General features: G+C 31.2%; 2 protein-coding genes across 2 annotated transcripts; both read left to right on the top strand.

Moving 5' to 3' along the window:
• Positions 1 to 2118, top strand: LOC145947088 (uncharacterized). The gene has a single exon (XM_083056861.1). The coding sequence runs from the start codon at positions 1 to 3 to the stop codon at positions 2116 to 2118; it is 2118 nt and encodes a 705-aa protein (XP_082912987.1).
• A 24-nt stretch (positions 2119 to 2142) lies between these two features.
• Positions 2143 to 13512, top strand: LOC145947090 (uncharacterized). The gene is made up of 5 exons (XM_083056864.1): positions 2143 to 2344; positions 2647 to 2699; positions 2808 to 2955; positions 3424 to 3656; positions 13498 to 13512. Exons 1-5 carry the CDS (start codon positions 2143 to 2145, stop codon positions 13510 to 13512), a joined length of 651 nt encoding a protein of 216 aa, XP_082912990.1.
• Positions 13513 to 13776: the final 264 nt, after the last annotated feature.

Genomic DNA, 13776 nt, shown 5'->3' with positions numbered 1-13776 from the left:
ATGGATAAAAAGTGCTCAAAAAAAGACGCTGCATGTGTATCAAAACGACATTTAAAAAGATTAGCTGTACAAGAATCCGAAATTGTTTGCGATGCTTTATTAAGTACGACTACAGCGTCATATAGTAACATTACTTATAAATGCACAGAACACTTGGAAAATGTTTCTATAGTAAATTCAGAAGTAAAAAACATTCAAGCTGCTGAGAATGCTGTAATCGAAAATTATAATGTTCACGAGTGGAACGAAAGTAGTAACAATATATCAAACATGCAACAGTCTTCCGTTAGCGATTCTTATGAATCACAAACTGATTTAGCATCTGAAGATGCAAATGTAACAGTTGACAATTTGAAAAATGATCTTGCTATCTGGGCTGTGCAACACCAAATTTCACATACGGCTCTAAAAGCATTACTTCAAAGATTAAAAAAACATTCATGTTTTTCATCATTATCTGTAGATGCACGTTCACTTTTAAAAACTCCGAGAAAACAAGATATACGTGTAGTAGAGCCAGGAATTTACTATCATTTTGGATTGCAAAAGTCTATGTTGAATATATTAACCTCCATGAAGAACAATATTGATAGTATAAAAATTGCTATTAATGTCGATGGATTACCACTCTCAAAATCATCGCAACAACAATTTTGGCCCATACTTGGTTCAATTTTTCCATATAATAATGTATTTACAATAGGAATTTATCATGGAACTGAAAAACCTGCAAATGTTAATGATTTTTTAAAAGATTTTGTGAACGAGGCTGCAGAAATGTGTGAAAATGGAATATATGTCAATAGTCGTAATATACAATGCAGAATAGAAGCATTAATATGTGATACACCGGCAAAAGCATTTGTGCTATGTGTAAAAGGGCATTCCGGATATTCAAGTTGCACTAAATGCACAACAGAAGGAGAATATGTCGGAAATCGTATATGCTTCCCACAAATTGATGCACCAATTAGATCAGATAATGATTTTATTCAAAAAATTGATGACAGTTATCATAAGCCAGATATAACATGCAGTCTACTCAAAATACCTCATTTTAAAGCAGTTACAAATGTTCCCATGGATTATATGTACCTAGTGTGTTTGGGAATTATGCGGAAATTAATGTATTTATGGTTGAATGGAGAATTCTATTATCGGCTACAACATAGAGCCATTGAAGAAATATCAACACGTCTAACAACTCAATTAAAGCCGTCGATACCTGTAGAATTCGCAAGAAAGCCACGCAAAATAGATTACATTAAATTATGGAAAGCTACGGAATATAGACAAATATTGTTGTATACAGGTCCATTGGCTTTCAACTCAATATTGAAAAAAAGTGTGTACACCCATTTTATGACACTGCATGTTATTATTAGAATCTTGTGTTCAAAAATTTTGTATGATGAACATTTATCTTATGCACAAGATATGATTCTTTTTTTTATCAAAACATTTATCAAGATTTATGGAGTGCAAAACGTGTCGCATAATATTCATAGTCTCGTACATCTTGTTGACGATGTAAAAAAATTTGGACTACTCGACAATTTTAATGCGTTCAGGTTTGAGAACCACATGCAAGTGTTTAAAAAATATCTCAAAAAAGCAGAAAAACCTTTGGAACAAGTAGTACGAAGATGTATTGAAAAAGAAAATTTAAGTACATCAAGTAGATTAAGTACATTGATTAATTTGTCAGATTCTATCCTGATACATCCCACTTTAATTACATTACATGACGATGGTCCACTTTTACTCGACTGCAATAATCCACAATATAAAATTATCAAATATGTCAACGGAATAACATTTAAAACTGGCTCACATGCAGATAATTGTTGTGGTTTAAATTGCGGTGCTATAGTATGTATTGAAAACGTGGCACACTGCAAAAAACGAAATATTCCAGTTATTATTGGATACGAATTTTTGGAAAAGGAAGATTTATTTAATATACTTTGCTCATCATCGTTGCTTGGGATTTATTCCGTAAAATCATTATCAGATTTGAAATCATGGCCATTGAAAAATGTGATAAAAAAATATGTCAAATTGCCACACGAAAATGTTAAATACGCAGTTTTCCCATTAATACACAATGAAATATAAGTAATTAATATTCATTGACACAGAATGACAGATAAATTTTATGCAATCGTGGAATTCGAAGATGGACTGCAAGTTACACCAAATAATTGGTTAAGTGGAGACTTAAAAAAAGCTTTTTGGCCAAATTTTACGAACAACAAGCGGTATGATAAAGCAGTTAAATTGAGCGAGGAGCCAGAATGTACTTGGTTGGAGCATCCTTTTCGAAAAATATATGGAACATTTCGTAATATAGTAAGTAATATAGTTATATTTTTTGTATATATTATTCTGAACTATTCTTTTACAATAAATAATAAATATACAGTGGCGGCCAACTTTTTAAGATCCCTTGTTTAAAAAATAAATGTCTCACATTTCATAAATTTCAATCTTTTTATGTTAAAATCGTAATTAAGATACATTAAATAGCTTTAGGCCGCCACTATATATATGTTGCTATTTTGTAATAATATAAAAAAATATGATTTTATAAAATTAAATTTGTATTAAATTATTTACTGTTTTATTTAAAAAAAACTTTTTCAGAAAACTATGGAGTGGCAAGGAAAAAGCTAAAAGATGCCCGGTTTATTTATTTAGTTACGATTATTTTTTATATATTATAAAAATATAACATTTACTGTTTTACTAATTTTTCCTAGTATTTTTAAATTTTAAAAATTATGTTGGAATAATATGATAACATAAACATTTTATTTTTAGCTCTGCATTGTAATAAAAATGTGCTTGATGCATCCGCAGAACAATTGTTTGATGAAGTCGATGAAGTTAATGCAAACATGCCAATTCAATTGAAAAACAAGGCATCATCAAATTCATGGATTAATAAGCAAGGTATAATGCACATAATTTCATTTATTTTAGTTACGACTTTTTATATATATATATATATATATATATATATATTATATTGTATATTTTAGTGTATATGTATAATTCTTTATTTCAATTTCAATTACTTGATTATTTATAATGTAGTTCAGAATTATATAGTATACACACACATTTATTCTTAAACTATTTTTCCTAACATTTTTCTAACACTATTTTTGAATTTTTTAAATATATATTAAATATATAGATTTTATATTTTATTTTTATACATCTTACATCACACATATGTATCTTACATTTTTTATATTTAATATTTTATCTGTACATATATCTTTAATTTAAAGTACATATATTCAAAAGATGTTTAGAGAACGTCTTGTCCTCTATTCTATACATTTTTTGAAAATACGTGGTGTTTGGGATATAATTATAAATATAACCAACATGTGTTTTGAATATTTTTTATAGAATCTGACCCGTACGAACGATTTGTCATTAATAAACTTATAAGTTTAGAATTAAAACTAAACTCTATAGAAAGATGTCAAAAACTTATTCTAAAGAAAATTTCAATCGACACATTTGAGGCCAAAGAAAAAGAAACAATAGATATCTATCAAGATCTACCGTTAAAAACTGAAACTGATTTACAATCAATGGAAAACAAATTAAATAATGATTCATTATATCGAAATGAAATGGTAAGTTGAATGTCTTGTGTATTTCGACGTTACAAAATGAAATCATATACATTTTTCTAACACTATTTTTGAATTTTTTAAATATATATAGATTTTATTTAATCATATTATTATGAAAAAAATATAATATATCACATATAAGTAGTATTGCATATTACATGTATGTAGTATATTGCATATCACATGTATCGTTACCATTTTATTTTACTATTTCTTTCATAATAATAACTACTTTCATGCTACGCTACCATCCTACTATTTCTTTTATAAGTACATAATTTGATGTAAAATAAGGAAGCTATAATAAAGAATTTATATACATTTTTATAGCACATAGCATTCATAACATTATTATTTTTACATTATTTATTATTATTAGCTTTTATTTGCTTCCTTATTTTACATCAATAATTATATACTTATAAAAGAAATAATAAGATGGTAGCGTAGCATGAAAGTAGTTATTATTATGAAAGAAAAAGACCTGGATGAAGGCGAGACCGGCATTTCTCACTGATTTCAGCGCCATATCGTAGTAGTGGCCAATGCAGTAACTATTAACTACATTCCCAAGAAATAAGTCATTTTCGAAGTCAAAAGTCGCGTCGTTAATACGACGGTAATAGTAGTAATTGTGGGATCCCAGGTTCAAAACTTGGGATGGCATAATTTTTTTTTGTTTTTTATTTTATATGTATATGTTATATGTATTATTTATTACGTAGCATAAATATTCGGCATATATTTATTGTTTTTTAGATACGCATATATCTTCTTATATATTTAAAATGTATAAAATAATCATAATATAAATAAAATATTTTTACAGAGAAATATTTTTAGAAATATTTTTACTTTTTAAAAATTTATACATTTTTTAAATTTTCTTAAATAATCTAATAATGTTAGAATATACACTTTTCATAACTTACGGAAAACATTCGGATTAAAAATTGATACTGACTATGATTCTGTCAATTTTAACTCACATTTTAACATAACATCATGTGCGTATAGGGTTTACCACGTTACATTAAAGAATAGGTATTACTAATTACAATATTACTACTATAAATCAAAAGTGTTATCTAAATGTATTAACGACTCTGTATTGTGATCAATTTTTGTAGCCTGAAGAGGATTTAGGGTCGAAACGTCGTAATAAAAGAATTATTGCTTTAGCCAGTGTTGGTCAATAAAATACTCTTAACCTTGTTTTTAAAATTCGACTGGCAATCACATCTTACATTTTGTTATTTACACACCTGGACCTAATAATGGTGTTGATTGAAATAAGAAGTTTTTTCGATGAAATCTCGAGAAAATATGGAAAGGAACATACTATCTGTTTAAAAAATTGGATGAACAGGAAGATCATGGAATCAGAACAACAACTTAAATTCCTACTAAAATGTCGCAGTTATGATGTTCTTCCGGCGCATATCAGCAATTTACGGTTTAATCTCACGTTTCATAGTAACTGGGTCTCTAAATTAAATTATAATCTGATGGAAAAGAACAAGAAAACTTTATTAAATTTTGAAATAAAAGATCTACATCTTAACATTAGATTTTTAAAAAATAAACGATATAATATCGAATGTGAATTGTCATCCTTGTTATCTGATTCTTTTCTTGATGAATTTTACTCTTATAACTATGAAGGTTTATCTCAGCTAATGAATACTCAGAAAAACAGACTTGTCGATAAATTCAATAATATTTTAGACAAACATATAGTTAAGGATAATTTTCTGGAAAACATTGACAAATCTAAATGGCTTATAAATCTGAGCGATAAAACTCTTCCCAATTCTGTTCAAAATATACTGTGCTTGGGTGAAAAATTTAGTCTTAATCTTAATTGTCAGAATCCTAAAGATCGTGCCTTCGTAGCTATAGAACATATAAAAAATTTTGAAACGAATAATAACAAGATATCTGATGAATCTAAGGAAACTATAAAAAATGGATTTGTAAACTCTATTAAAAAATTTTTGCATAGCAAAAAACATCCAAAATATATTGATAACGTAATTCGCTTTCAATACCAACAATGTGATAGATTCCTTAAAAATAACAAAGACTTATTTGTCACAAAGGCCGACAAGGGTCAGATCACGGTCGTTTTGAACAGAATTGATTATATAAACAATATGACATCTTTACTTGCGGACACTAGTACTTATAAGAAGCTTGATAAAGATCCTTTAAAAAAATTGACTAATAACTTAAACTCTTTAATGCGATCATGGCGACAAAACGATATAATTGATGAAATGACCTTCAAGCGTTTGGCTTGCAGTAATGGGAATCTTCCTAGAATATATGGCCTACCAAAGGTGCATAAAAAAGACTTTCCATTGCGACTTATTGTATCCTCTATTGGCAGTCCTACGTACAATCTAGCGGTATACTTGAGGGACATTATATCTCGGTCTGTTAAGAGGCCTGTTTCACATGTAAGGGATAGCTGGTCGTTTGGAAGAGGCATTAAGAGCGCTAATATTAAAGATAATGAATGCATGATCCTTGGATGTTAAGTCTTTATACACAAATGTTCCTAAATCCTTGGTTGTTTCGGCAATCAAAGATAGATGGAAAGATATCTCTCAAAATACGATCATTAACCTGAATCAATTATTTTTATGATATTAAAAATAATAAAGTTAGATTTTTTTTCTATATAAATATTAGACATTAAAATAAGATAAAAAGATTTTTTCAATCCAAGTCATTGAAATAATTTGTGGTTGATTATATACTTTGTTAACTCAATATATATAACTTTCAAATTTCATTTAAATCTTTTACATTACCCGTTCCAATAAATCTTTCTCTGAAATTTCGACAGTCGTGATACGTCCGCCATGCAAAGCCTTTTGAAACGCCAAAGTATCTAGAGTGATTTGTCATAGTATGTAATATAAGAGTTCACTATGGTCTTTCTTATATAATAGATATTTCTGGAACGTCTGTAATGAAATTTACATGTGTATTGAAAAAAATTTAGATTAAATGCCTTTTCGGATTAAATGCAGATTGAAACTACATATGAAAAAAATAGATATTCTAAAAAGAGATACCTGGCGCATAGATTTCATAACGGAATATTTTTGCGTATCCACAAAACTATCGAGAATTATTCTGATGGGAAGATTCATATCGTTTTCTTGAACGTGATCTCTCAAATGCATTTTAGCACTAGCTTCTGCCATACGAATAATACTTTCTATATGACGTACGGTAATAGGCAAACTTCCAGTCGCCTGTAATGTAATAACGCAATATGTATCCTGCAAGCATACAGCCAGTAGCGATTACTGCAACGCCTCCCAAGCTAGCAGCCAATAGACCATGTGTTAAAATAGGATAAAAATATCGTTTCTGATCGACAAAATATTCAACTGAATATGCGAAACTATGTTCTCGAGATTCGTTAAGCGGTATAATGACATCGAGAAAATTTGGCAAAAATTGAAACATAATGAAGAACATCAGACAAAGACTTGTAATCGCTATAAAACATAAAAAGGAATATGATATAAAATTTACTGTGTCTCCATATTTCCTGGTTTGTTATATTTAAAAAATTTAGTTTTTGTTAAATTTTTTATTACATAAAACAATATCATAATCGCATATATTTAATGAATGAGAGATATAATAGATGCTAAATTAAAAAAAAAAAGAATTTTGTTTTTATGTTATTAGAATATTACAAAACACGAAATTCTACTTGTTATTATTTTTAAAAATATATTATTTAATCAAATATATATTATTATTAAATATATTATTTAATAAACTCCAAATTGGAAAAAGAAACGTCTATTGATACATAAAAGTACCTATATATCGATGCATATATATAAAACCTTTAATTTATAGAAGTCATTTAATTTATAGAATTAATAATTTATAAAGTATAAATATATTACTATTTTTTATTTTAAAAATAACCTAAATATAAAAGAAAAATCAACAGATTCGTCAAAATAGTCATAGTCTATAGAAAATTTTGTACACATACTACTAAACATAAAGTTATATTTTTCATTATTATTATAAACCATCCATTATAATAAATATTTTTTAAATCTTTACACACTTTTCCTAACTATTTATACCATAATTTGATCCATATATGTATATTTAGTGTTATTTATTATTAAATACCAAAAAAATATTTTTTTTTTTCTATAATATCTATAAATATATATATACACATATAAGTATATATATTTATACATATATTTATATATTTACGTTTATTTCAATTGTATAACTAAAATAATATTATATACAAATATTATTTTATTTATACATAAATATTTTATTATTTATATAGATTTTATTTATAAATATTATTCGATAATTATAATTTTAGATGCATATAATGTGAGATACTGCGCGTGCATGAAACGATTATTGGAAGATAATTTATATTAGGCAAGAACTGTCGCTATTCTTGTTCTTTTACATATACATATACAATACAAAGATACAAAGATATGAATATAGCCAATTCTTGCTAAAATCGCATACATGTCCTCAACATATTAGTATTTGTGCCTACATGGACGCTACTACATACGCGATGCAAGAGAGACAAAGACAGAACGATTATCTCTCTCCTTGTCAAGCTGTCAGTATGTTACCACGAAAATTTCCCCAGTTCCTTAGATCTAGTGAGAATCGTATCGTCCAGATTTCTCATCAAATAAGTGACATAGCTTCGTGATTTTTTTTAAATATATTCTTTATATAATAATGCAATCAGCTAAAGAGCCCGATTTTGCATTTTTGCTCTTAAAAATTTATAATAAATTAAATACGGACTCGCGGCTAACCCAACCTTACCCGTTGCTAACTGCACATTTCCCCAAGTTTATTAAAAAATTTTATTTTCACCTTTTTTAATAAAATAGCTCTTTAGCTGATTACAGTCGAGCTTACTGATTAAGAATATCGTAAATTTAATGAGATTTATTCAGTATTTTGGCTAAAATCTGGATTATACGAATCCGTAATTCCCGGCCGGCCGACAGGCGTCTCCACCGTGTCGCTTGCCGACCCTTAAAGCCTGAGTGAGAAAATACTGTTGGATCAACAACATCGATGCGGTTAAATTTTATTTTATTAATTCAATGATATTATTAATCAAAGCAATACGTCATTTTTTTGTTTTACAAATTGAAATCTTTTCTTCAAGAGTACGATACTTTTGAAAAATTTTATTATATCAATTATATATCTACTCCCCTCTAACAAATATTCATTTTGATTAATAAATTAAATATGAAGTTAATAATTTGTTATTGTGTAATTGAATAAGTGTAGTCTATTAAATTAAATTTTCTGTCAGTTAAACCGCATAAAGTAATTAATATAACTCAACAACATAATCGATTTGAAGAAAGAATCAAGAACTGAAGGAATGCCAAAATTTAAAGCCTACAACGATAAATGGTTAATTATAGTTGCCATTGATAATATTAGACTTGCAGGGAAAGTAGACCCACCGGGGCGGACATCACTTGTATTTCCAAGGATATATTGCAACGAACTTTTCTTCCTAGTGCCGCGCAACTTCGTCACTTTTCTCGGTATCTCTAAACACAAAATCCGACAGATTTCTTGGACGCCAGGTACGGTCAGGCCGCACCACTCAAAATAACACGATAATTAGTTCTACAATAGTGACGGCTTAAGCTCGGTAACTCAGTTACTAATTGGCAGAGGGGCGGGGTTCTTAATGCGGGAAATCGTGCTTCGGAGAGAAGGAGAGTCATTAAACCAGCAAATCGAAATCCTTAAAATTTTTGATAAATATATTTCATATCAGAAAGTGAATTGAGGTTTCCTATTACTAATTTTACAGCCTCGTAACTCGGTAGATCCTCAACACTCGAGGTATCACCAGAACAGTCGTGATTCGATATCTATCGCTACCGAGGGGAACATCCCGTATCACATTTCAATTGAAGAGGCGAGGGGAGAAAGACATCTCCACATTACAATACTTAAAGACTTGACACGAGACAATCAGAAGGACAAAACTCGAGACTTAATTAGACTAACATTTATATACAAAACTCGGTACGGCTCTCCACGGAGAGAGAGAGGCTGCGCAGTTCTTACATTAATGGCGAATCTCGGTACGGGCCTCGCGTTTCGGACACTGCCGAGTGCTCGGTAACGAAAATAATAAACAGTAACCTCGATAATAATCTTATTTGTTTTATGAAAACGCGAGTCCCCGCCGAGTTCGCTCTTACCGAGATTTCGAAGTGATGGTCTTACAATTTACTGCGGTCCGTCGGTGTCTCACGTGGTTCGCACGCCGCCGTCTCGTCGAACAGTGTCCCGACTCTGGGCTCGCGGTACGCCGGTAGCCTGTGGCGCTGCGCGCGCCGCCGATAATCGATCCTTGATCCTATTTCGACACTAGTCGATCCTTGCGGGCCTCGTTGCCCCGGTAATTTCGAAACCGCTCTCGGTACGTTTCGGAATGTTGGCGCGGATAATATGGCTGCTCCCGAACAACTGCTTTTCCTTCTCAGATGTTTGTCGACTTGCTGAGGGACCCGCCGAGAGGTGATCAGTCTCCGACGGTTCCGATTTCTTCGGGACGATGCCGGCGGCCCCATTGGAGTAGCCATCCCTGTCTCGAGATATCGGAACCCTTTTATGTGCTCCTCCGCTTAGTTCCTTCCGCTATCCGAGGCTGCAAAACGTATTCGACAGTAACGGGCCCTTGCTTATTTATTTCATTTATCTTACAATAAAGACCTTACGTGACCGTGCGTTATCCGGCGTCCCCGAACGCACCGCTTCCACCCAGGTCGTCCACTTTCGCTGCAAATCCGCCATCCCACGATGATTGATGGTATTACACGAAAAGGAATCGAACGTACCTAAATAAAACTAAAGGCGAGTCGACGAAAAGTATTCGTCGCTCGCCGACCAAAATCCGCCCTCTCTCGACCCTTCCTCGGCCGGGCCGTGCCGGCCCTGTGACGGGCGTAAAAACGTCACGTCACAATATATATAAAATATTTATCCGAGTTTTGTTCACGATCTACAGAACGTCATATGTTCGGCGCTGATTGACAGGTCATGAAGTGTTTAGGATCGTTTAAAAAAAAATCTTATAAATATAAGACAATAATGACAGATATCTACGTAATACATAGAATGATTAGACAGGATGTTACTAGATGGATCAACGTGCGAAAAATTTACTACTTATATTGAGAACCTCAACCAACCAGTCCCTTTTATTTTTCTTTCTTTCAAAATATATTAATTATCAATTTTGATCAAGATACGACACACGACTTCTTAAAAAATGGATTAAATATAGAAAGGCACTACTGAAAGATGAGATCTTAATATAAGAATTTCAATTTTATTTTCAATAAAATATATATAGAATTTTTGCAATATCTTTCATAAATAGTTTTCACATTTTGTGATTGACAAAACATGGTTTACATTTTCTAAAGCTGCATCATAGGCTTTTGTTTTTAATCTATGCAGCTGCCAAATTATCATGAACTTTTATATGCAATTTTCGAATAAAATCTGTAATTCACTAACCGACTGTTCCTCATTTAGACTCTTTGAACTACTTTTTGTCGATAACAGATATTCTAATGCTCTCTGATAACATTATATTGCAAAAGGCAGCACATCCGAATAAACCGTCAATTTTCACGTTTACATTTCTCATTGCTTTAAAAAAATTAATTCAACTATTGTGTTAAAAGTCACATAGACTAAAGGCAACCACAAGCTTTTTCATAATACGTTACGTTACATTAAGTACTAACCGTAAACTTAAATTCGTGATCTTAAATTTCAGTTAATACAGAAAGAAAATCATAACATAGTAATACTTTTGCTACATATGAGTATCTAAATTTATGATCAATGTTAACGTAATTGAGCGTACCTATTTAAGATCTAAACAAAATGAGAGTTTGAGAGAGTTTTATTTTCTTTTGAATGCTTTTAGTCGGACTAATGTACAAAGAACAATAAGATTGAATGAGTGTGCTTACTTGCACTTGCGCAATCTATAGAATCTATTTGGAAGGACTGTCGGAGAAAACTTAAAATTCATAATTCCCGCCGAATACGTAGATGTCTTAACTAAGCTTAAACTATTGCATAGAAAATTAAATTGATTCTTTGGTAGAGCTTTGATAAAAATATCCGCTCGCTGCATATTCGTCAACACATATTGCACATCTATTTCATCGTTTTTGCCAGTTTCTCTTATGAAATGATACTTTATGTCTACATATATGTTTGATGCGTTTATGAACTATTCGAACTGCGCTCTTATTATCGACAAATAGAATCGTCGCACCCTTGAGTACGCAGCTAAGATCTTTTAATAGTTTCCGCAGTCGTTCCGTATCGCCATAGTATAAATATACACAGTAGCGTCGCTTCTTTATTCTATGTGAGATCAAATTTCCAGTACGCATGCGTCGGTTGTACATTTGAAGATATAGCTGCGCCCATATATACGATATTATAACCTGTAAGGCCGGGTCTATATTGGTCGTAGAATTGTAGATCGTAAGAAATTTGACCAACCACAGTCGATTATTTCAAAAATAATCAACTGTGGTTGGTCAATTTTTTTACGATCTACGATTCTACGATCAATGTAGACCCGGCCTAAGTACCTGTATTAACCTGTGTATGTAACCTGTTTTTTATAATTCGAAAAGGTGTATGATATTAAAAATAGTTATTTCTAATATAAAAATTAACATTCTATTTATTTATTTATATATAAACTAACATTACATTTTACTCTGAGCATTCAAATTTAAGCGATGTACAATTTTCAATGTGGCAATGGGTCATATGACTTAGGACAACTACATCAAAGATGCCGACTACTCGCTCAGTGTCGCTACTGTGTGTACTTATACTGTGATATCGCTTCTTTCGCAATCGTTACTACCTACTACGTATTCGGCTTCCGTTGTGCTCAACCATAGACATATAAGATAGACCCAACATGCATATCTTTGGCAGAACAAAGAGGTAAAACATAGGAGAATTTTTTCTTTTCATCACGATACTTTATACTTTCAGGTGAAGTTAGATTGCCGATCATTGCTGTCACCAATACGTGTACAAGAAAAGGACACAGATTCACCGATGTTTTGCCTCTCTCTCCGTTCTGCCAAACCTAACCTAACTTGTATTCTAAGGAAATATATGGCATGTTGGGATTATCTCATATGTCTACGTGCTCAATGTCACAAGTTTTCTGTCATTGAGACGACCAAGATACAAGATTATTAATTGCACATAACACGTAACCCAATAATTGACCTTCGAGTCTCCACATCGCTTGTGAAATTGAAGCTCGTGCAGTTCTGAAAACTCGATAGATTTGAAAATGTTTCCGTCGTTTTTGTACTTTATTTGGACACACATTGACCATTCAATTAGATATTTAAAGATCCTTTTTACGGTTTTCCAGTGGTCGTAATTATTTAAATATCTACTTACAGAATACGCAATATCTGATCGTGATACAACGAGAAACATTAGTGACTCGACCGTGGTATATATACTTTTACCTAACTCTCTTCATCAGAATCGTTTGAAATTAATAATACAGATTGGCAAGCAACTTATAGCTTTTGTCCTACTCATTTGAAATTGATCAATTATTCGCTTCGTATGTGCTGCTTGATGACAGAAAAATATTTTATTTTCGCGATTTCTTTCTATTTAAACTCCGACAAATATGTGCCCGTCACCGAGAACATATAATTTCGACACATAATTTTGCATTTCGCAGAGATTTGACAATTAAATCGAGAACTCGACGTAATTTGGCTGCGATTAGCCTGTCATCCACGACTAATATACATTGATTCCGTCAACATAATCATAACCACAAAATAAGTACTTATCGGCCTAAGTTTCTCGAAAATTACTGTTTTTAAGAACCGCGAAACTTCTCGTTCCAGCACCGAAGTATTTATTTTAAACCATACAACGATTTATTTGATTTGTATACGATGTCTTGTTTTCTGCTTCCTTGATGTTGAAATCCTGAGAGATTTCCATGTAAATT

The sequence above is a fragment of the Prenolepis imparis genome, unplaced genomic scaffold, assembly GCF_030444845.1.
Source record: "Prenolepis imparis isolate NDT839.2.m4 unplaced genomic scaffold, iyPreImpa1.0 SCAF_42, whole genome shotgun sequence".
NCBI classification, from domain to species: Eukaryota; Metazoa; Arthropoda; class Insecta; order Hymenoptera; family Formicidae; genus Prenolepis; species Prenolepis imparis.
Note: the sequence above shows the minus strand (reverse complement) of the source record. Positions and strands in the feature narration are given on the sequence as shown.

Coding starts and splice junctions, on each gene's coding strand:
- LOC145947088 (XM_083056861.1), top strand. CDS start 1: ATGGATAAAAAGTGCTCAAAAAAAGACGCTGCATGTGTATCAAAACGA.
- LOC145947090 (XM_083056864.1), top strand. CDS start 2,143: ATGACAGATAAATTTTATGCAATCGTGGAATTCGAAGATGGACTGCAA. Junction 2,700..2,807: donor ATGCCCGGTTTATTTATTTA/GTTACGATTATT, acceptor TATGATAACATA/AACATTTTATTTTTAGCTCT. Junction 2,956..3,423: donor TTCATGGATTAATAAGCAAG/GTATAATGCACA, acceptor TATTTTTTATAG/AATCTGACCCGTACGAACGA.